This window comes from Salvelinus namaycush, chromosome 22 (genome assembly GCF_016432855.1).
Source record: "Salvelinus namaycush isolate Seneca chromosome 22, SaNama_1.0, whole genome shotgun sequence".
NCBI lineage: Eukaryota > Metazoa > Chordata > Actinopteri > Salmoniformes > Salmonidae > Salvelinus > Salvelinus namaycush.
In genome coordinates this window covers 20,987,318-21,012,050 of record NC_052328.1, presented here as the reverse complement: position 1 = coordinate 21,012,050, position 24,733 = coordinate 20,987,318, and the positions used below count along the sequence as shown (strand labels likewise).

Genomic DNA, 24,733 nt, shown 5'->3' with positions numbered 1-24,733 from the left:
GCATGCTTTGAAGCCTCTTGGGCGCGTTGAGGAGAGGTTTACTGAATATGGCAATGAGTGGTTTGTGGTCCGTTTCATTGGTGACCAGCTCTCGGCCATATAAGTAGTGATGGAAGCACTGGCAGGAGAAGACTATGCTGAGGCACTCTTTCTCAATTTGTGCATGTTAGGTGGGGGTGAGCGATCTCAAAGCGAACGCAACGGGCTGGCCTTCCTGTATATTGCCTTGTTATTGTTATTTTATTGTGTTGCTTTTAATTATTTTTTACTTTAGCTTATTTGGTAAATATTTCCTTAACTCTTCTTGAACTGCACTGTTGGTTAAGGGCTTGTATGTAAGCATTTCACGGTAAGGTCTACACTTGTTGTATTCGGCGCATGTGACAAATAAAGTTTGATTTGATTCCTGCATAAGGCAGCATTCAAGTCCACTTTTGCTGGAGTCCCGCAACACTGGCATGGATGAAGCCAAAGATTTCATCTCCTGCACTGTGGCCTCATGTTTGGTTAGCCAGCGCAGAGGCTCACAGACTGCTGATAGGTGTGGCATGAACTTTGCAAGATAGTTTGCAAAGCTGATGAGACGCTGCACTCCTTTTGCATCAGACAGATTTGACATGACGAGGATCGCTCTGACTTTGTCTGAGTCTGGCTTCAGGCCTTTGACCGAGAGAATGTGGCCATGGAAGTGGACGTCTTTCACCTTGAACTGCAGCTTCTTCAGTGCCAGGAGCTTCACATCGTGGTCACGTTCTGCTTCTTTTTCTGTATCACCACAGCCAACGATCAGCACCTCATCAGTGATGGGTTCAATGCCCTTGAGCCCAGCCATTAACTTGTGCTGCTTACGTTGGTATACCTCAGGCACCACTGAGACACCAACAGGAGCTTGAGCCAGCGTTTCCAACCCCAGGAGGTCCAGAAGGTAGTCATGAAGCTGCTTTCTTCGTCCAGCTTGCATTGAAGGAATGCATCTCGGGCGTCCACCAAGTTGACAATCCTGGCCTTGGGTAGCTTGTAGAGGACATCCTTCAGTGTCAGCATGATGTAGTGGGAGCTTGATGATTGGTTCAGATGCTTTGGGTCGATGCAGACCCTCAGCTTCTCAGTTTTTTTCCACTATGACCATATTGCTGATCCAGTCAGTTGGTTCAGTCACAGATGTCATGTGGCCATCAGCCTCATACTTGTCCAGCTGGGCCTTCACATCCAGTTTCATTGCAATGGGCACATTGCGAGGAGCACACTGGACTGGGGGGAAGCTCTCATCCAATATTTAAAGTGTACCTCCCCAGGTACTGTTTCAATGGCCTGCTGAATACATCGTCATATCTGCTTAGTTGTTCTTTGGACAGGAGTCCATCCATTCTTTAGACATGCTCCACGATGTTCAGGTCATTTGGCACGGTGAACTGCATCAGTCCCAGGCGTTTGGATGTAGAGCCTGAGAGGAGAGGATGTTGACCGGTTTTCACGATCTCAAACTTCAGCTTGTGTTTGTGTCCCCGAATAACACATACGGTCTCAAAGATGACCATAGAGCTCATTAGCTCTCCTGAGTACAGCTTTAATCTATTGCTGGGCAAAATATGTGTGTCAGGTGTCAGATTGAATTTGTCTTTGTAGCTCATTACATTGCACGTAGCACCAAAATCCAGTCGACATTGTTGCAGCTTGTTGTGTAATCGTAGTGTCACAAACCATTTCTTCCCTCTTGAGGGTACAGCCCTAATGGATTCATGCATGAAAATGTCACTTTCACGGTTCTGAACACTGAGTGACATCATCAACACAGTGAATCTTGCCCTCACTCACCCATTTTTTGCTTTTGAGACACTTTTGCAAGTGATTATTAGTTCCACAAGCAATGCAGGTTTTCCGTTGGCAGAGCAGTGCTCTTTGCCTTGTGCGTGCACATTTCCACAGTATTTGCATGCTATGGGGCTGTCTGTGTTCACCATTCATGGTGAATTACTCTGCCTCTATTGGTTTTGTCTGAATGTCTGCCTGGCAACAGCGTGAGCAGTATCAACGTCGGTGCGTGGGGTTACGATTTCCATTGCTCTCATTCTCATGTCAGTGACTTCAGCAGTGCGGCACATTTCAATGGCAGTTACTAATGTTAAGCCTCTCTCTCTTAGTAGACGCCGGCTCGTGTCCTCATTTGCAATTCCCAGTACTGTTTTGTCACGAATCAATTCATCTTTCAATCCCCCGCATTCACAAGTAGTGGATCTTTCTCTCAAATGGGTTACGAAGTTGTGTACTGACTCACCCTCTTCCTGTTTGCAGCTTCCAAAAACGAACCACTCGTAAATGACGTTCCTGACGGGTTTGAATTAATTCTCCAATGTATCCAGTATGGCCTTTGCATCACCCTGTTGTCGTGCTGTGAGGGTGAGATTGTGCCGGTAGATATGCCTGCATTCTCTGCCCATTAAGCTCCTCAGAGTTGCCGCTTGGACCTCGTTGGGTTTCTCTTGTAGACAGGTCGCCAGCGCATAGTTTTCAAATTCATCCCTGAAGTTGTCCCAATTAGTATTCCAGTCCCCTGTGAGAACCACGGGATTTGGTAGCGGAATGTTTGCTGCCATAGCGATGGAATAGGAGATCTCTTTGCCTTCAGCCATCCAAGTAGGTAGTGATGCTAGCTAGCCAGCTAACAACGAGTTGTTCAGTGGTGTGACTAACATTGGCAGTAGGAAACGGTGTGTGTTAGCATATGGAACGTAACTGCGCCTATACTGTACTTAGCTACAAAAATAACAAACATGTGGTTTTTGAGCCACTTCTGATACCATGTTTCAGTATGATATATTGGAAAAACGAATAAAGACAGACACAAATGTGAAGTTCAATAGCCTTGTTCAAGCATTATAGTAGTCCCTACATACGGGATCCGGGGAACAGCCCATCTAGTCAATTACCTATCAACTAGACTCCGTAACAGACCATTCTAAATCAAAACAAATTTCACACATATTATTTAGTATATGTAAAGACAAGATTCAATCAAGAATAGTCTGATTGGGGACAATTAGGGATGCACCGATGTGAAATTTTTAGCCGATACCAAAATCCGATATTTTCCTTGCCTGAAAACCCGATACGATAACCAATATTTAAAATTTTAGAGGCCTTTTAAGCGCTCTAGTACAGTTAAATAGTTTAAACACACACACTGACCAAAATGTTCTTTTGTTGGCATTTACGTATGTCCCCATTGCCAGTAAAACATAATCAAAACCTATTTTTTTCACTTACTTGCTGTGCTGTTTTGCTGTTCATTTGTTCAGTCGTTTCATTCTCAACCAGGATTTCATCATACATGTCAAGCAGGAAAGTTTCAGCTCTGTGTGTCCTTGGCTTCTCTTCCTCGGTGCGCACTGTCACTGTGTCCGTTTCCAACTTGTCCAGCTGTGTCTGTTACATTTCACGTAAACCTTGTTTCTTGTCTACATCGAAGTAGCGGTCCTTGTACCTAGCATCGAGCATGGTGGTGACACAGTATGAGGCTCAGAGAGAATGCCACCGAATCGCTTGTTCACAGCCTCTAGTAGAGTACTTTTGCAAGTTTAACCCCACGGTCTGTGTCGGCAGTTTTGTTGAGCAGGCATTTCAATGCCATGACAGATGGTATCACGTCTGCTGCAGACGCAGTTGATGAGCTTATTTCTCGAGTCAGTTGTTCGAATGGAGCTAGGAGTGTGTTCATGTTTCCAAGTTTCAAACATGTTCTCAAATGAAATTGAAATGGCAGCAGCGGTATGACTACCAGCACATTCTTGAGCATGCAATACGGCTTTCCTCATTACGAAATCCTCGTCGATCCACTGTGCTGTCAGACTCAGCATGCTCATGGGGTTGACATCGCTGGTCCAAATGTCAGTTATCAAGCTAATAGCAGTGACGCCCATAGCAAGTAGCTCATGGATGTGCGTTTCAACAATACTGTGTAACTCCGGTAGGGCAACACCTGAAAAATAGCGCCTACTTGGTAGTATGTACCGGGGCTCGGGGTGCTTGACCAGTCGGCGAAAGCCAACATCATCCCCGACAGAGAACGGTTGATTGTCAAGGGCAATGAATTTCATTATCTTGGCGTTAATGGATTTCGTCTTTGAGTTGTCTCGCTGAAATGTTCTTATTCTTTCAAATGACTGCTCGACTTGAACTTGTTTAGTTGTTGGAAGTGTGCCCTTAATTTTTTTCTGCTTTTGTTCTAAGTAGTTGCTGAACGTCTGGGGGTCATGCACTTTCAAATGAGTAATTAGGTTTGTGGTATTGAATGATTTCACTTTCTTTCCTCCTCGGGAAATAATAGCAGCACAAACGTTGCATATGGCCTTTTTGTTATCTTCCTTTGAAACTTAAAAATAGATCCACAGTGTAGACATTGTGGGCTAGGTTAGGATTGCTGTGTTGCACGTGTATCACTATATTTTTCGTGGCATCATTACGTCATCTACCTACGTTTTATACAGTGGCTTGCGAAAGTATTCAACCCCTTGGCATTTTTCCTATTTTGTTGCCTTACAACCTGGAATTAAAATAGTTTTTTTTGGGGGGGGGGGGGGGGGGGTTCATTTGATTTACACAACATGCCTAACAATTTGAAGATGAAAAATATTTTTTATTGTGAAACAAACAAGAAATAAGACAAAAAAAACAATAAACTTGAGCGTGCATAACTATTCACCCCCCCAGTCAATACTTTGTATAGCCACTTTTTGCAGCAATTACAGCTGCAAGTCTCTTGGGGTATGTCTCTAATTGCTTGGCAAATCTAACCACTGTGATTTTTGCCCATTCTTCAAGGCAAAACTGCTCCAGCTCCTTCAAGTTGGATGGGTTCCGCTGGTGTACAGCAATCTTTAAGTCATACCACAGATTCTCAATTGGATTGAGGTCTGGGCTTTGCCTAGGACATTCCAAGACATTTAAATGTTTCCCCTTAACCCACTTGCTTTAGCAGTGTGCTTAGGGTCATTGTCCTGATGGAAGGTGAAACTCCGTCCCAGTCTCAAATCTCTTGAAGACTGAAACAGGTTTCCCTCAAGAATTTCCCTGTATTTAGCACCATCATTCCTTCAATTCTGAGCAGTTTCCCAGTCCCTGCCAATGAAAAACATCCCAACAGCATGATGCTGCTGTAACGGATGTGAAATGGCTAGCTAGTTAGCGGTGGTGCGCGCTAATAGCGTTTCAATCGGTTACGTCACTCGCTTTGAGACCTTGAAGTAGTGGTTCCCCTTGCTCTGCAAGGGCCGCGGCCTTTGTGGAGCGATGGGTAACGACGCTTCGTGGGTGACCGTTGTTGATGTGTGCAGAGGGTCCCTGGTTCGCGTCGGGGCGAGGGGACGCCATAAAGTTAAACTGTTACATTGATGCTGTTGACCCGGATCACTGGTTGCTGCGGAAAATGAGGAGGTCGAAAGGGGGGTGAGTGTAACGGATGTGAAATGGCTAGCTAGTTAGCGGTGGTGCGCGCTAATAGCGTTTCAATCGGTTACGTCACTTGCTTTGAGACCTTGAAGTAGTGGTTCCCCTTGCTCTGCAAGGGCCGTGGCCTTTGTGGAGCGATGGGTAACGACGCTTCGTGGGTGACTGTTGTTGATGAGTGCAGAGGGTCCCTGGTTCGCGAGGGGACGGTCTAAAGTTATACTGTTACACTGCCACCCCCATGCTTCACTGTGGTGATGAGAGGTGTTAGGTTTGCGCCAGATGTAGCATTTTCCGTGATGGCCAAAAAGCTCAATTTTAGTCTCATCTGACCAGAGTACCTTCTTCCATATATTTGGGGAGTCTTTTGGTGAACACAAGGCTTTTGGTGAACACCAAACGTGTTTGCTTATTTTGTTCTTTAAGCAATGTCTTTTTTCTGGCACTCTTCCATAAAGCCCAGCTCGGTGGAGTGTACGGCTTAAAGTGGTCCTATGGACAGATACTCCATTCTCCGCTGTGGAGCTTTGCAGCTCCTTCAGGGTTATCTTTGGTCTCTTTGTTGCCTCTCTGATTAATGCCCTCCTTGCCTGGTCCATGAGTTTTGGTGGGTGGCCCTCTCTTGGCAGGTTTGTTGTGGTGCCATATTCTTTCCATTTTTTAATAATGGATAGAATGGTGCTCCGTGGGATGTTCAAAGTTTCAGTTTTTTTTTATAACCCAACCCTGATCTGTACTTCTCCACAACTTTGTCCCTGACTTGTTTGGAGAGCTCCTTGGTATTTATGGTGCCGTTTGCTTGGTGGTGCCCCTTGCTTAGTGGTGTTGCAGACTCTGGGGCCTTTCAGAACAGGTGTATATGTACTGAGATCATGTGACAGATCATGGTGACACTTAGATTGCACACAGGTGGACTTTGTTTAACTAATTGTGTGATTTCTGAAGGTAATTGGTTGCACCAGATCTTATTTAGGGGCTTCATTTAAAAAAATAATAATTTCACTTCACCAATTTGGACTATTTTGTGTATGTCCATTATATGATATCCAAATAAAAATCTATTTAAATTACAGGTTGTAATGCAACAAAATAGGAAAACCGCCAAGGGGGATGAATACTTTTGCAAGGCACTGTAGGTTTGCACGTCAGCTTTGACATCGGTTTTGCACTTCGGCGTTAAACTAGACATCGGGCCGATGCCGATGTTGGTATTTTTAGCTAATATCGTCCGATTCTGATATGCTTATTGATATATCATGCATCCCTAATAACAATAGTAGGCTATCACTTGTAAATTATATATTATTACTTGTGAATGATGCCCAGCGTAAGGCAAGAAACAATGCTTTTTTTTTGTTGCTACTTTTTTTAATCATATAGTCTAGCCCATAAGCCTATATGTTTTAATAAGTTTGTTTCACAACTAAAGTGGCTAAATAACTTCTTAAAATTAAGCACATTAATCCGCTTTACAAGGGGTGTAGAGCCTAACTGGCATACATAAGCAGTGCGTGAGTTTCAAGTTTGGGGAAGTACATTTTCACAATAAAAATGCACCTTTATAATAAAAGCATTACATGAGTAATCGCATTTGCAGTCACTTGATAGTGGTGTTTCCCGCTAATGGACTGTGTGTGCATTGCTGCACTTATAATGTGAAGAAATAGCCTAATAGTTTATCAACATTTTAAGCTAAACGTTCTGATCTGTTGTGTCAGCCTCATTGAGTAAAACGTTTTTTTTTTATGCTAGTAGTTGTATTAATTTGGGATCTATCGCATCCCATAACTGTCCCAGACTGTTTGGAATATTTATTTCTCGCACAGAATAAAATATGTCAACTTTTGTATTATGGGGGATAGTGGATTGACATAGCCTAGTGCTTTTGCTGTTTGTTAGGCTTACTTATCATGTTGGCTGACAAAATTGTAAATGTGGACAGATCTTCCAATATCTTCAATATGCACCTCGGAATAGGATAAGGATGCACGTAGTTGAGTCCCCGATGTGTCTGTCTTCACTTGTAGCCTGTGAGAAAGTAGGCCTAACAACACCCGATCAGATGATGGAGAGCCATGTGAGTGAGAGGTGCTTCGGAGCATGCAGCACTCAGGGAGAAGGGAATAGTAATTTATTATATTCAGCGCAAAGGCCACTGGCCGCAAAAGGCATGGATTTTTTTAGGAGGCATTACGGACACACAAAGGGGAAAGTCGAGGCATTATCATGTGCTTATCAAATTGTGAATGAGAGACTGATGAAGTGTGTACAGCCTGTGCAAAAACAAAGCACAGCTCATGCAACTTTTAATCGCATTCTGCAGCCTTACAATGTATTCAAAATCAAAACATATAGCCCACATATAGCCCAACTAAAATAAGCATATAGTAGTACCTACAATGCATTCAGAAAGTATTCAGACACCATACCTTTTTCCACATTTTGTTACGTTACAGCCTTATTCTAAAGTTTATTGAATAAATACAAATCCCTATCAATCTACACACAATACCCATAATGACAGTGAAAACAGATTTTTGAAAAGAAATTGCCAATTTATATATATATATATATATATATATATATATATATATATATATATATATATATATATACAGTCGTGGCCAAAAGTTTTGAGAATGACACAAATATTAATTTTCACAAAGTCTGCTGCCTCAGTTTGTATAATGGCAATTTGCATATACTCCAGAATGTTATGAAGAGTGATCAGATGAATTGCAATTAATTGCAAAGTCCCTCTTTGCCATGCAAATTAACTGAATCCCCAAAAAACATTTCCACTGCATTTCAGCCCTGCCACAAAAGGACCAGCTGACATCATGTCAGTGATTCTCTCTTTAACACAGGTGTGAGTGTTGACGAGGACAAGGCTGGAGATCACTCTGTCATGCTGATTGAGTTCGAATAACAGACTGGAAGCTTCAAAAGAAGGGTGGTGCTTGGAATCATTGTTCTTCCTCTGTCAATCATGGTTACCTGCAAGGAAACACGTGCCGACATCATTGCTTTGCACAAAAAGGGCTTCACAGGCAAGGATATTGCTGCCAGTAAGATTGCACCTAAATCAACCATTTATCGGATCATCAAGAACTTCAAGGAGAGCGGTTCAATTGTTGTGAAGAAGGCTTCAGGGCGCCCAAGAAAGTCCAGCAAGTGCCAGGACCGTCTCCTAAAGTTGATTCAGCTGCGGGATCAGGGCACCACCAGTACAGACCTTGCTCAGGAATGGCAGCAGGCAGGTGTGAGGCGGGTGAACAAACAAAAACCCACACATTCTGACAAACTCCAAGCATTGATTATGCAAGAATGGGCTGCCATCAGTCAGGATGTGGCCCAGAAGTTAATTGACAGCATGCCAGAGCAGATTTGCAGAGGTCTTGAAAAAGAAGGGTCAACACTGCAAATATTGACTCTTTGCATCAACTTCATGTAATTGTCAATAAAAGCCGTTGACACTTATGAAATGCTTGTAATTATACTTCACTATTCCATAGTAACAGCTGACAAAAATATATAAAGACACTGAAGCAGCAAACTTTGTGAAAATGTATATTTGTGTCATTCTCAATACTTTTGGCCACGACTGTATATATATAAAAACTTATTCACATAAATATTCAGACCCTTTCCTATGAGACTCAAAATTGTGCTCCGGTGCATCCTGTTTCCATTGATCATCCTTGAGATGTTTCTACAACTTGATTGGAGTCCACCTGTGGTAAATTCAATTGATTGGACATGGTTTGGAAAAGCACACACCTGTCTATATAAAGTCCCACAGTTGACAGTGCAAGTCAGAGCAAAAACCAAGCCATGAGGTCGAAGAAATTGTCCGTAGAACTCCAAGACAGGATTGTGTCGAGGGACAGATCTGGGAAAGAGTACCAAAACATTTCTGCAGCATTGAGGGTCACAAGAACAAAGTGGCCTCCATCATTCTTAAATGGAAGACGTTTAAAACCAACTCCACCAATCCGGCCTTTATGGTAGAGTGGCCAGATAGAAGACACTCTTCAGTAAAAGGCACATGACAGCCTGCTTGGAGTTTGCCAAAAGGCACCTAAAGGACTCTGACCATGAGAAACAAGATGCTCTGGTCTGCTGAAACCAAGATTAAACTCTTTGGCCTGAATGTCAAGCGTCACATTTGGAGGAAACCTTGGACCATCCCTACGATGAAGCATGGTGGTGGCAGCATCATGCTTCGGGGATGTTTTTCAGCGGCAGGGACTGGGAGACTAATCAGGATTTAGGGAAAGATGAACGGAGCAAAGTACAGAGTCATCCTTGATGAAAACCTGCTCCAGAGCGCTCAGGACCTCAGACTCTGGAGAGACCTGAAATAACTGTGCAGCGACGCTTCCCATCCAAGCTGACAGAGCTTGAGAGGATCTGCACAGAAGAATGGGAGAAATTCCTCAAATACGAGTGTGCCAAGCTTGTAGCGTCATACCAAAGAAGGCTTGAGGCTGAAGTTGCTTCCAAAGGTGCTTCAACAAAGTACTGAGTAAAGGGTCTGAATACTTTACGATTTTTAATACATTTGCAAAAAAAAAAAAAAAAACTGCTTTTGCTTTGTCATTATTGGGTAATTGTGTGTAGATTGATGAGGAAAACAAACAATAAGGCTGTAACTTAACAAAATGTGGAAAAAGTCAAGGGATTTGAATACTTTCCAAATGCACTGTATTTCTACAGTATGTTAACAACTCAACACAGAATAGATTTGTGTGCGCACTCCCTCAAATCGTTTGGAGAAAATATCCTTTCTATTTCATTCTGCTTAGTTCAATTGTATTCTTCATACTATAAAATAATGCCACGGAATTCAAAGCAAATCTTGTCTGCTAAATGAACTAGCGTAGCCCACAGCCAAATGGCATAGCCAGATCAGGGCCTAACATAAGGACAACTCAGAGTATGCTATTCTGTTCTTCTGAAATAGACTACATTTTCTTCATATCATGTTTCTTTAGACTTATCCTAAATAAATAATGGATTTATTGTGAAGGTGTAGGCTATATCACATGGATTTACTTGACTTTTTAAAATGTAGATGTTCCAAAGGTCTGCATCAGTAGCTTGTGTGGAAGCCAGGATATGCTAAATGTGTTTGTTAATTAACTGAGACCGGCAGTTATTTGCTTGACAATCACCAGCTGACGAAATTTCGTGACCGCCACAGCCCTATGTGTGCCCCTTTTAAGAGCGCACAATATTCGTGCAGAAATAGGAAAGGGCCTTACCCAAACTGTTGCCACAAAGTTGGAAGCACAGTATCGTCTTCTAGAATGTCATTCTATGCTGTAGTATTAAGATGTCCCTTCACTGGGGAACTAAGGGGCCTAGCCCGAACCATGAAAAACAGCCCCAGACCATTATTCCTCCTCCACCAAATAAAGAATGTGTCACTATGCGTTCAGGCAAGTAGAGTTCTCCTGGCATCTCCAAATCCAGATTCGTCCGTTCAGAAAACGTGTTTCCAATGGCAGCGAACTTTACAACACCCCAGCCGACGCTTGTCATTGTGCATGTTGCGGCTGCTTGTGCAATGTTGTATGCAACATTATCGGCAAGTGACTTGATCTTGATTCCTGTGTGCCAAAACGATTTAAAGTTGTAGAACGAGAATGAGGAGTGTGTTGATATAACGGGGATATTGTCAAAATTCCGCTTTTAACAACCATCAGCATTAGTATAAACGTTTAATATAATTTTTGCCTGACATGATCACTTTGCATATTCTTAATTATTGATGACTATGTTGGCATGAATAACATTTTTTTAAGCAATTCTGATGGTTGTTGAAGTGGAATTTTGACAATATTACCGTTCTATCAACACACTCGTCACTCCCGTTTTACAACTCTAAATCGTTTTGGCTGACAGGCATCAAGATTAAGTCACTTGACGATAATGTTGCATACAACATTGGATACGTTTGAAACTGTCTATTATTTCCATCGAACACAATCAAAGTTAACATAAGCCCTAGATGCCTACAATTGCCCAACTTTAGGCATGCCCAATTGTAGGCATATTTGTTTTACAATGTGATGTTGCGCTCCAAAGGGATAACTTGAAACAACACGATGCAGGTAATTAAATGATCGAAGTAGTCAAAAGCGCAAATAGTGTTGCATGTACTTCTAGATTATTTATGGATGAAAATATCAAAACATTTTAACAACTCCAAAGCAATTGCATGTGGTGCAGAAACCACTGACTCAATGCATTTTTCTATTATCAAGACACATGCTATTAAACTATAACTGGTTAGGACAGCTCATGAGGTTCCTAAAAATCTATTTTTACCCATAAGAGTAGGAGTAAAATGTCTCTATTCTCAGCACATGCGACAAATGTTCTACTCTGGGACGCTTTTTGGATATGGGCTCTGGTCCTCCCTGATCATATGATAGTGTGATCATACTCCTACTCTGAAACGCTTTGTGAATACTGGCCCTAGTGTATGAATATCAGTTTACATAATCATTCACATTCTTATTGCGTCTCTCACAGGGTTTATGAGATGGTCCTATTGCTTGTGTGATTTATATAGTTTGGCTCAACCTTGTCACTAGCAGTGCACTTTGAACTCATTAGTCTCATTTTCAAAACTCAAATAAATGTAATCTCTTATTCCAAGCTGTCTGAATGGTACCACTGAGCTCAAGAAGTGGACAGAGTGCATGTTTGAGGATCCAACAGTGAAAGCCACCATGTTCCCCAGTGAGACCTACAAGGTCTTTAACATGGGCTATGTCAGAGGGAAACCCAATTTTGACCATGGCCTGTAGATACATGGCACGGTGGCAGTTCACCCTTGACCGTCCAATTTTCCCATTTTAAATGTATTTTATATTCCTGCTATGGTAATTATGGCATCAGCTGTAGATGTCAACTTAGTTGTGCAGCTGTTTATCTCATAGGAAACCTTTCTGAAGGTTCATTTCTGTACTCCTTTCCTTTGATTACATTTCATTGTATATGGAACATGGTTTGATTACCAGATGTTCAATGAACGCATAACAATGATTATTTAGAATGATTGTAGTGTAGTTTCATTAGAGGTAGATCAGAAATACTGATGGAACTATGTGAGTCATGTCTGTTGAAGTTCATTTCTATCATGCTTAGTCAACACCTGGCATATTTTTTTACATTTACAAAGCTTATAAATATTGTCATGTAATAAAGATTGCACAACAAGAGTTCCGGTGTTTTTATTTTGTTGTCCTGAAATCTGGAAGTGAAATAGTGTGATAGTCATCTGCATTACCTTATTTTCACCACCAGTCCTGACATTAACCTATACTGTACTTGGACAGGTCTGTGAATAGAGGGTGGAGCACTGCCACTGGTTATGCCACTATCTTGCCTGTCACATTGTCAAATCCTATCTTGTATGTCCATGTGTAGAAAAATCAATGGCATTACTCACAACACAAGGAATATAGTCCTTCAACATTTATGAATAAAAACACTGCAAAAAAAAACATACGCTGTTAAAAGTACATTCTGTGGTAAAATAGGCAAGTTACAATGGGTATGAGAGATACGGGTAATACTACAAAATATACATTTTCTTTTAATAAATAAAAAAAAATTGTATATATATACACTTGTACACAAATGACATTTTTACGAGTGCATTCCACTATCTCAAACCATACGTTGTCTATTTGCCATTTAATTATACGTGAACCTAAGACTGAACTTAAACAGAGGGGAATTTTCCCTTCAATTAGTTAGCACAACCGTACAACATCGGCTGTGTACATGTTGTGTGTCATTTCTAAGATTGTCATGCTGAAAGGAATTTCTAAAATTATCTTATGTTCCTCATGTACCCATTGTAAAGGAATTTCAACGGAATACCTTTGCTGACATTCTTGTCTTTTGGTGAATGACAGCCAAGACGTGTAACAGGGAGTCTTCAATTGGTATTTTCAAACTGTTGCACGGCTTACAAAATGAATATCCCTTCATGTCAAATAGCAATTGTTGACAAGTACTGCATAATACTGCATCATAAAAACACACATACTACAAAGTATGATGTGGTCTTCTCTAGAATACAAAAATAATACTTATTCTTCATATCAAAATATACTGCTCTAATTTTGTGAGGGGAAAACAGTTTTTGTAAACCTTCAATTCAGTAAAATATAATTGCACTTGTGAAACAGCCATATTGAAATAGCAGTTACAGTACTGTTACTAAGAACACGCTTTGGTAACTTCCTTGAGTGTTTTTAGAAGCTGCTATCAAATAAAACCACCAACCACAAAGTCCATTTCAAAATAACAAAGGAACGTTGTTCACTTCTCTTTTCAGTGCCTAGAGAAATGTCTTAAAGCTGTAACATACTTTTGTTAATTATTATTATTGTTATTGTTATTAAGGATACCTCCACTCATTGCAGTGCATTAAAACAGAGTCCATTACTCAGACTGTGCCATCGAGTTGAGTCTGTGGTGAGTGTCGCCATTTTGTAACAAAGGCGTGTACTCCTGAATCAGAACAGGAGCGTTCCTGAGCATCTCCTGGAAATGCCGAAGCGTGTCAGCGTAAAGCTCTCTCTGTAACACCAGTGGCCGGAAAAGATTGATGGGCTCCGCCGTGTGGAATGTTGCCGGAACCCGGACTTCTGGTGGAACTTGGCTGTTCCCAACCAAAGCGTGACAGAGTCTCTTCTCCTGAAGACTCCTGTGAAGGAAGCCTAGCATGTCCCGTAGCCTGTGCTCCAGACTCTCAGAGCCCCAGCTAGACGAGCCCTTACTCAACAACAGGTGCAGCAGGGTCGTCTTTAGGTGGTAGTTGGTCAGAGCACACCTGCCAGTTAGACCCATCTGTTTCTTGTGTAGGAAAGTGATGAGCTGAAGGCAGTGGAGGTGGCAGGAATTTTCAGGCAGGCTTTTAGTCACATGTTTGAGCAGGTTCTTCTCATAGACAGCGAAGGAGAGGGGCCAGTAAGTGTCTGAGGAGGTGCTGCTGTCAGAGGCGAAGTGTGATACAAAGTAGGCATTTGTGCCATCTAGTTCCACAACGGGGATGATGTTCATCACAACAACCTTTCCTGAGCGGAATCGGACCTTCAGTGCTCCAGTCGCATCCAGGTTGTGGAAAGTGAGCTCAAACTCGTACTTGTGAGAAATCCGTCCCCAGGCTTTGGTCACGGATATCTGGAACCACTTCATGACCTGGTCCTTAGCCAGATAAGGTGTGTTCTTGGAGCACAGAAGGTCATCCGGGGTGTGGTCTGCTCTGGGCTTTTCATTTTTGCTGTGTAGCAAGCACAGCATGTCCTCACCCAGGTTGGCAGAGCCACAGAGACAGCCGTCCTCATTCTCCCCGACCTTTGTCACCTTGATCCTGCCACAGCCCTGCATGTCCAGGGGCACGTCACTGGAGGGACTGCACCACAGCTGGAACTGGAAGGAGTATGGCTCCGGGGGGGTGAAAGGGACAATGAGATCACACATCAGCGGCTTGCTCACCCTCCACGACTCAAACATGCTCCCAACGCCCACAAAGTCCGCCACCTCCATGTCAGTCTCCCTATCACACACACTCCTCAGGGACTCCAGCAGGTCGTCAGCGAAGCCCTCCACAAATTCCCGCACCCTCCAGTTCTCATGGGCCGAGGTGTAGATGCATCTCTCACAGAAGCTGTTTAGGACTCCTTTATCGAGCTGGAGTGTCTTGGAACTGATGGATCCACTCTCAACAAACCCATCCTCATCATCAGCGTATCGGGCTTCCATGTCTGCCAAATCCTGCCGACACACCTCAATAGTGAAGAAGATGGCCAGTGAGAGGGCGCTCCAGAAGTACCAGCCGTAGCCGTCCTCTGAGCCAGGGTCCTGCTGCTCCGTGCCTGCATACAAGAGCTCCTGCTCCAGCCGCGCCTGCTCCAGCTCCAGCCTCTTCTCATGCTCCCTCATGCGGGCCAGCAGGGCCTCATCCTGCTCTGGGAGGGTGGTGTTCTCCTGCGGGAACAGCAGCGGATGGTTCAAGATGGCCGCTGCCACCACCACAAACACCCGTGCTATCGCCCCCTGCATCCTGGCTCCCTGGACCTCAGGGAGGAGACAAAACCAGTGTCACCTCTCACGCCAGCATCTCATCGACTCTGATCAAGCTGCAGCCCAAAACCTGAAAAATAAATAGGATTTGACAAAATTATGAAATGTCCTTGCAACTTTTTGGGGGATTTCATAATCAGCTTGAGAGCTATTTTACTTTTTCAAACACGTTGCTATTGTGTACTGTGCATTGCGAGGTGATTCAGTAGAATCATAACACAAAATCACATGTTAACTCTGAAGAGCCTCAGCCTTCTTGAGGAAGCAGCCTGCACCTCTAAATATAGAGAGAGCAGAGTGACGCACTGTAGCCAAATATTGAACTGTGTGTCATGGAAGGAAGTAAGCACTGCGAGAACCAAACAGAACTGATCGCATTGTATCTGTCAAGAATTTGCTTCCAGTAAACAATTAGAGGAAAAACCTTACAATAACTAATTTGGCAAATGTATAATTCATTTTTATTTATTTGTCAAAGATTCACTATTGCAGAGCGGTATTAAGTCAGATGATGGGTCCAGAAAGGAGTAAATAGTAGCTCAATTCATGTAACATTTTGGTTGTGTTTAGATAGGAAGGAAACACAATTTAGCCTACATAGGAAAGGAAATAACACAAGGGCCCTTTCAAAATCTTATTTTTTGAAGCTTTTAACAGAACTTCAACAGTATCTCATATTACCAACCCTTGGGGTGAGCATATAATCAAAAAAGCAGACTTCTAAATATTTAGAGAAATAAAGGAATTGTAGGCATTATGAATGGGTCATGAAATGAACAAGCTTTTGGGAGACTGAACATAAACATTCCAGATTAGTGATGCACCGATATTACATTTTTGGCAGCCTTTTAAGCATTCTAGTACAGTTAAATAGTTAACACACACACATGGATGCAGCGGTCTAAGGCACTGCATCTCAGTGCAAGAGGCATCACTACCGTCCCTGGTTCGAATCCAGGCTGTATCACATCCGGCCGTGATTGGGAGTCCCATAGGGCACTGCACAATTGGCCCAGCGTCGTCTGGGTTTGGCCGGGGTAGGCCATCATTGTAAATAAGAATTTGTTCTTTAGGGACTTGCCTAGTAAAATAAAGGTTACACACACACACACCACACTGAACAAAAAGTTATTTTGTTGGCATTTACGTATGTCCCCATTACCAGTAAAACATAATCAAAACCTATTCTATTTCTTTCACTTACTTGCTGTGCTGTTTCGTTGCTCATTTGTTCAGTCATTTCATTCTCAACCAGGATTTCTATGGAACGCCGTTTGGGTCTTTGCATGTCAAAAAAGATACACGTCAAATAACACTATTTGACGTGTCAAATAAGCTTGTTGACCAATCAGGACCTGAATATGACTGCACGTCACGTACTCATTTAAGGCGATCATACATTTTTTACGTAGTTATTACACATTGATTACACTATCACTCGTATTTCATATGTCACAACGATTCGTCAATACCTATGCTATGATGCTGGTGAAGTTGTCTCGCGCATCTACAGTGCTGGTCATAAAAAAAAGCTAGCTAGCTCATGGATGCAAACAATGTTCTTCCCCAAAAACATAGCAACATGGCAGTTTGTTTCAGCTAACTACAGAGCTATGTGTCATCATCTAAAATAACCTTAATTTATAAGACAGTTCTTATTTGATTAATGGTGGTCGGACCCATCTATGTGAAGCTAGCCACAATAAGGATTAGCCACAATAGTGGACTTTGTGGTTAGTTTTCAAAATAAAACTATTTTATTGACAGTGATGCAAATGAATACAAATAGTAGAATTATGCCATAACTTAATAGCTCATGCTAAACAAGGTTGGAATGTTAATATATAAAATCAACAAAAGATAATTTGTTAATTTGACAAATCTGTTAATCACACTGGATGTATTATACTTTAGAATTGCATTGGTGGCATACTTTTTTCACTGTACAGCCTTACCTATGGATTGTGGATCATGACACGGGGTATCAGTCTACTCAGTGACACCCAGAGAACATTAGCATCGTAGCTCTTATTGCGGGACTCATTTATTGTCAACCTATGTGTATTGAACACTATTCCTGAGGAAAAACAATACTGCGTGGATGTTTTGGAGTCTGATAACTCTGAGGGGGACATTGGGAAAAAATATATTGGTTATTGAGTGTTACCCCATTTCATTGATTCCCAATCCTTAGGTAAAGCTGTAGAGGTCAATATGAATGTCAATACACACAATAGGCTAAGTAGGTGATTTCAAATAGTCACAGTCCCGCGATAAGAGCTACAACGCTAATATTTGCGTAAACTCTTCACAGTTGTGTTCTGTGGGTGTCACCGAGTAAACTGATACCCCATTTCATTGCTTCACATTCCAACCTTGTTTAACATTATCTAGTCTAAATATGGCATGATTCCACCAATTTTAACCTTCTGCATCACTTTCAAAGAGGTACTTTTATTTTTAAGTCAAACAGCAAATTCCACTATTGTGCCTAATCCTTATTGTGGCTAGCTTCACAACACATAACCCGGTCAGGTCGAGCCTCACTAGCCAGATGAAGTTGTCTGGCTGCTTATAACATTAGCTTTGGGCATCAAGGTTAAGTAGCTGGCTAGCTATTTATTTTCATGAACTGAAGTTCAATTTAAATAGGCAAACAACAAGTGGCTACCTAGCTAATACTTACTCACAAGGATTCCTAAATCATTGCTAAGAACAGTGAAAATGACTGCAGTTTCTACTGGTTATTGTTTTCAGGCTGTTTGTTTTGGTGCTATCTAGGTACCAAGCTAAAGCTAGCTATGTCGTGAAGCTAATAGCAGTGACGCTATTACTGTGTAACTCCGGTAGGGCAACATCTGAATAATAGTGCACTTGGTAACATTAGTGTGTACCGGTGCTCGACCTGTCGCGAAAGCCAACATCACCCACGACAGAGAACGGTTGACTGTCAAGGGCAATGAATTCCATTATCTTGGCATTAATGGATTTCGCCTGAGTTGTCTCGCTGAAATGTTCTTACCCTTTCAAATGACTGCTCGACTTGTTGACTGCTCGATCCACATGGCAGACATTGCGGGCTAGGTTAGGAATGCTGTGATGCACGTGTAGCGAAAAAAAATTACTTGGCGTCATTACTTGACTGAACAACTATTTGGCATTTCCCCTGTAAACAGCAATAGTAGCCTAGCATATGATACAAAATATACGCCATAAAGTTGTCATGACTTTTGAACTTTGAAAGTTGTTCATGACTTTTAGGTGGAATTAGTCTGTTCTTTGAAATTTCCCTCAGGTCAAAGACTATGATGAGGTATGAAAGTTGTAGAGCCAGGAGACATTTAATTCAGAGTAACATTTTACACTGGCAACATTTCCTCCCATGACTTACTTCACTTGGCTATTTGTATTTTCCATAATCTATAGTTCAACAAACATTATAGGCCTACAACAACGAGCTGTCAAGTTGTGTTCCCTATGTAAAGCACTGACATTAGCCTTTAAAATCAAGACAACATACAGCTAAAACCTAAACTATTTTAACGCCAAAATGCCACTCTTTTGACTCTACAGTAGCCTATCCTACATCCCGAGCCCCTGATCATGACTCTCAGTTCCATTAGGAAAGGAAAGGAAAGGGGGGATACTCGTCAGTTGTACAACTGAATGCCTTCAAATGAAATGTGTCTTCCGCATTTAACCCAACTCCTCTGAATCATTACATTACACATAAGAGTCATTGGACAAAGGCGTCTTCCTTAGGGGGGAGTTTTGTTAAGAGCCGCTACACTCCGTCTGAACATTAACACGCATCGCTTGCGGTATGGTTTTGGAAGCATGAGGACCTTTCATATCGGTGAGAAATAATTGCCAAAGAACAAAGGTTTGATCAACTTTATACGGTTATGGTTCCCACACGGCATATTTCCATGTCACAGCGCTAGTTTATGGAAAACAGATGGAAGACAGAGTGGACTGGCAGAATCTAAGCGATAGAGGTGAGAAAGATAACAGGAGAGATGGCTAACAACATATGAACATATGAGTAAATATGGAGTGGTGGATTACACAAGCCTTCTGGAAGATCTGATAAAGGAGAAGATGGTGGACAAGAAAGAAATTAGAAAAGTGGAACGTTTATTTATTTATTTCTTTACCCCGTTTTCTCCACAATTTCGTGGTATCCAATTGGAAGTTACAGTCTTGTCTCATCGCTGCAACTCCCGTATGGACTCAGGATAGGCATGCGTCCTCCAAAACACAACCGGACCACGCGACAAGAACTGTGACTTGCTTCGCTCCCCAGAGCAGGGCGACGTTGAAAGGAGTGATAAAGGGGGTGGCATTAAGTGTTGAGGAGGATCAGCTGAAATGGAAGATTCCTGGTGTCTGTGACGCCCGGCGTTTGGTGTGACGCAGACGCGGTAGGAACGTGGTGAAACTGAAGACATTGTCTGTCCTGCTGAGTTTTGATGCAGTCCTTGCCCTACAAGGTCAATGTAGGATGTGTCAGTTAACCCGTGAGAAATGTTGTTACAAAAGTACTACAGTGTTTTAGGTGCCAAGCTTATGGTCATGTGGCAGCAGTGTGTAAGAGGTAGATTATTAGATTTGAGAAGTGTGCAGGAGGACATGAGACGAAGGAATGTGTAGTATCGGTGGAGAAAGTTGTGTGTGTTAGCTGTGGGGGTGCCCATGGGGCTGGAAATCAGAGGTGTCCGGTGAGAGAAAGGCAGGTTGATGTTTCCAGGGTCAGAGTAGTAAAGAAAGTGTTGTATGCTGAAGCAGTGAAGAGAGTGGTAGAGTAAGATGGGTACAGGGTGAGGGATCCTGAGAGGATTCCTGTGAATAGGCAGAGACCAATACAGGGGGATGGGAAGAATGTGCTTCAGTATGGAGGGTTACTTAGCATTCATAGCCATGGTTGTCAACTGTACTACAGAAAAAGTAAGTCACAGAAAATAGAGGTTGTGTTGGCAGCTGCAAAGAAGTCCTTGGGATTGCGAGGTTTTACTGCAGAAGAGTTGCAGGGGGTGTTTTGTGATAGTATCTGTCTTCCCAGACCGTTGGCCAGTAGTAAGATTAGATACGGTTAAATAGTGGAAATAGTGGTGTTTTTTGTGTGAGGGATAATAGTTGGCAGGGTAATTTTCCTTTTCCCACAATTTTGTAGTACTAGAATTTATTGTAGGTAGGCCGTGACTGGCCTCACACTCCTAGACAGTGGGTGGCGGTATATGCACCTAAAAGTTGGATGCGATCCGCCAACCCAATCCCAAAGTGGACTACCCGTGCTAATTAGCTATCTGTGTCTCCAACCACCTGTTTGTAAACAGAAGACTGACTCCACAAATGTGCTGTCACTGTAAAATTCTGTCGTCTGCAATTGTGTTAAAACGGTTAAAATAGTGTACATTTGTGAAATTATTTTGATATGATATGAAAGTAGAGGGATTTATGTTTCTAGAGACATACAACAATTGAGAATCGATTTCACGTTCAGATGGAGTATTTGTATGGTTCTTTGACAAAGGAGTAACGCTAGCTCCTTTAGTCCAATATTGTGCTACCTACAACCCATAACTTAAAGGGGACAAAATAAAATACACTGACTCAATGGAAAACCATAAAACAAATAAACTTTTACAAAATTGCAGTACTCTCTGCCTGAAATAGTAACTGCCTACAACTACACACCATTAGCAAAGTGATTACTGGCAATGATGTTTTGTTATTGTTTCTAGGGTACTTCAAAATAGCCCATAGGCCAATGAAGGATGGAAAAATAGAATGGCACTTCAAATTGGACCACTGACGACTAGCACTGCCGGACCTGAGGATGAGTCACAAAGTTCCAACTTGAAAGAATGAGATGTTTCCATAAATACGAATAGAATACATCGAGGCTATCAAAACAAGCTATATATATATATGTGTGTGTGTGTGTGTATATATATATATATGCAATTCACCCATTTTCTTCTGACAATCCATGGATAATTGTGGATTACCGCAATAACTCAATAAAACGTTTTTCCCGTAATAAAGTTTAGGCCAATGAATAAACGGTAACATTTGAACGAGAGCCGAAATAAAACCTTATCAACTAAACGATAAATTGCATTTTGATTTACTATTTAAAATCACGAACCTTTAAGTGATGTCAGATCTCACTGAACACATAATTAATTCTTCTGCGATTGCAATTCTTCAAGACAAACAGGAGCTTATTTAGAACCGGGGAAACGCAAACTCTGAAATGTGCGAATGAGGAAGGAGTGGTTCAGCCACAGATAGAACAATGAGACAGATATTTTACTGGATGTATAAATGTGAAGCATCCGGTTGGCGTCCCTAACAAATATGGTAGTGAGAGGAAGCCTACTGGCGAGCAGTAGGAGAAGAGGGAACTAGATGGATTTTGGCCGACATTCTGTAAATGTTCTCATCGATTGATCTCAATACAGTTTTCTGTTCCCAAAACTACAATTGGTTATGAACAGAGTGGGCAAAGTTTTCTAGACTTTACCCTTTGCAAAAGTTTTAGGAGCGCAGAGGCAAATTGAGTTATTGCACACGTGCACGTCACAAAGTAGGCGTTCCCTAACGGAAATATACAGACGTGTACTAGAACGTGCCAATAGGATTTCTTGTTTTAGTTATAAAAATCTTTGGTTCTGCCTTCTCATTTTCTTCTTCTTCATTTGGGTTAAACGGCGGTTGGCATCCAATGTTAATAGTACATTAGCTGGACGGGATATTGAACGAGAAAATACAAAAATCCATTACAGAAAAGTGGGGGAAATGACATCATACAAAATACAAAAAATAGACACTTCAACAAACAAAACGCATCTCACTTTTTCAATCACAGTCCATTCATAACTGCTCAGGGGCCTGTGAGGGTGGAACATTCAAAGACAAGATTTCTTAGAAGGCCTCGGCTGTGAAACAACAAAGATCTAAAAAACATTAATCAGCAGTCATAATGATTCCAATTTTCTCAGACTTCTCTGCTTGTGCTATACTGTTTATGACCATTACAATAAATATTACAAAGTCCAACTTTTTAACATTTCATGATCCCTCGTTTAATGAGAAACTAGTGTGGCTCTTACAGGGTATCTAATGAATCCTGACTTTATATGGGAAGGGAAAGACTCTTCATTAAAGAACACTAGTATGGATGAAGTAAATTTATTTTCTCCATCCACCATACGGGTCAGTCGACGTGCAACAACCACTCCATCTACAGTATGTCTTCAGTTATATCATCTGCCTTTACTTCTTGCGCCACCCCAGAAATAACCCTCTTGATAGGCAGGCACCCTGCTTTGAAAATCCATACAGGAAACATTCCACCGATTATCTTTTTGAGTATTAAAACATGCTTCTTCTGCTCCGCAGACATGAAACATCTAAATAAGACCACTTATTGTGATTCTCAATGACTTAACACTTTCCTTCAACACATTCCAGATTTTCCTAGAGACGTTAAACAGATTTCCCAGGTAGCATTAGTCCAATACCCTACTCCGACTAAAAATGAGTCTAGGGGTTTCCTAGTTTCCACCATAACTGTACTTCTCTTGTTTCCCTTTTTTGTCACTGTAACCCACTCATTATAACTCTCTGTGCTATTATCTTCACCCAACTCACTAACAGTTTCAAACAAAACCTAATTTTCCGCCATCTCGTCAAATCCTTCTATGTAAGAATGCTGTTCATTGACTATTGCTCAACCTTCAACACCATTGTACCATCATCAAGCTCGGGGCCCTGGGTCTGAACCCCGCCCTGTGCAAATGGGTCCTGTACTTCCTGACGGGCCACCCCCAGGTGGTGAAGGTGTTCCCACTTCCCAACACCTCCACTTCACTGTTCCTCAACACAGGGGTCCCACAAGGGTGGGACTCATCCCCCTCCTGTACTCCCTGTTCACCCATGACTGCGTGGCCACACACACCTCCAACTCATTCATCAAGTTTTCAGAAGACACAACCATAGTAGGCCTGATTACCAACAATGACGAGACAGGGCGGCACACAATTGGCCCAGCGTCGTTCGGGTTTGGCCGGTGTAGGCCATCATTGTAAATAAGAATATGTTCTTATCTGACTGGTTAAATTAAAAATAAATTAAAAAAGACAGCCTAGAGGGAGGAGGTGAGGGCCCAGGAGGAGTGGTGCCAGGAAAATAACCTCTCCCTCAACGTCAACAAAACGAAAGGAGCTGATCGTGGATTTCAGAATAAAGCAGAGGAAGCACGCCCCTATCCACACTGAAGGGACCGCAATGGAGGTGGAAGTCTTCAAGTTCCTCGGCGTACACATCACTGACGATCTGAAATGGTCAGAGACAGTGAGGTGAAGAAGGCGCAACAGCGCCTCTTCAACTGCAGGAGGCTGAAGAAATTTGGCTTGGTCCCTAAGACCCTCACAAACTTTTACAGATGCACAATTGAGAGCATCCTGTTGGGCTGTATCACCGCCTGGTACGGATACTGCACTGCCCGCAACTGCAGGGCTCTCCAGGTGTGGTGCGGTCTGCCCAGCGCATCACCGGGGGAACACAGTCTGCCCTTCAGGACACCTACAGCATCTGATTTCACAGGAAGGCCAAAAATATCATCAAGGACATCAACCACCCAAGCCACGAACTGTTCACCCCGCTATCATCCAGAAGGCGAGGTCAGCACAAGTGCATCAAAGCTGGGTCCGAGAGACTGAAAAACAACTTCTATCTCAAGGTCATCAGACTGTTAAATAGGCATCACTAGCTGGCTACCACCTGGTTACTCAACCCTGCACCTTAATTAATAATGTTTACATATTGCTCTACTCATTTCATATGTATATAATGTATTCTATTGTACTATATTTTAGTCAATGCTACTCCGACATTGCTCATCCTAATATTTATTTATTTCTTAATTCCATTATTTTACTTTTAGATTTGTGTGTATTGTTGTGAATTGTTAGATATTACTGCACTGTTGAAGCTAGGAACACAAGCGTTTCACTACACCCGCAATAACATCTGCTAAATATGTGTATGTGACCAATAAAATTGGATTTGATTTGAGCTGGCGCCCAATTGACTACCATTCACCCTTTTGAAGGAGAGCACTCACCCTTATGAAGGAGAGCACACACCAAAATAGCTCAGAATGCACAGC

The 24,733-nt window shown here is 42.2% G+C and overlaps 1 protein-coding gene across 1 annotated transcript; it reads right to left on the bottom strand.

The window, feature by feature from the left end:
- Positions 1-12,701: 12,701 nt before the first annotated feature.
- Positions 12,702-21,809, bottom strand: LOC120017933 (inositol 1,4,5-trisphosphate receptor-interacting protein-like). Its single transcript, XM_038960888.1, has 2 exons — positions 21,707-21,809; positions 12,702-15,625 (listed from the first exon to the last, which is right to left on the bottom strand). The coding sequence occupies exon 2, from the start codon at positions 15,532-15,534 to the stop codon at positions 13,912-13,914; it is 1,623 nt and encodes a 540-aa protein (XP_038816816.1). The 5' UTR covers positions 15,535-15,625; positions 21,707-21,809; the 3' UTR covers positions 12,702-13,911.
- Between the last annotated feature and the right edge of the window lie 2,924 nt (positions 21,810-24,733).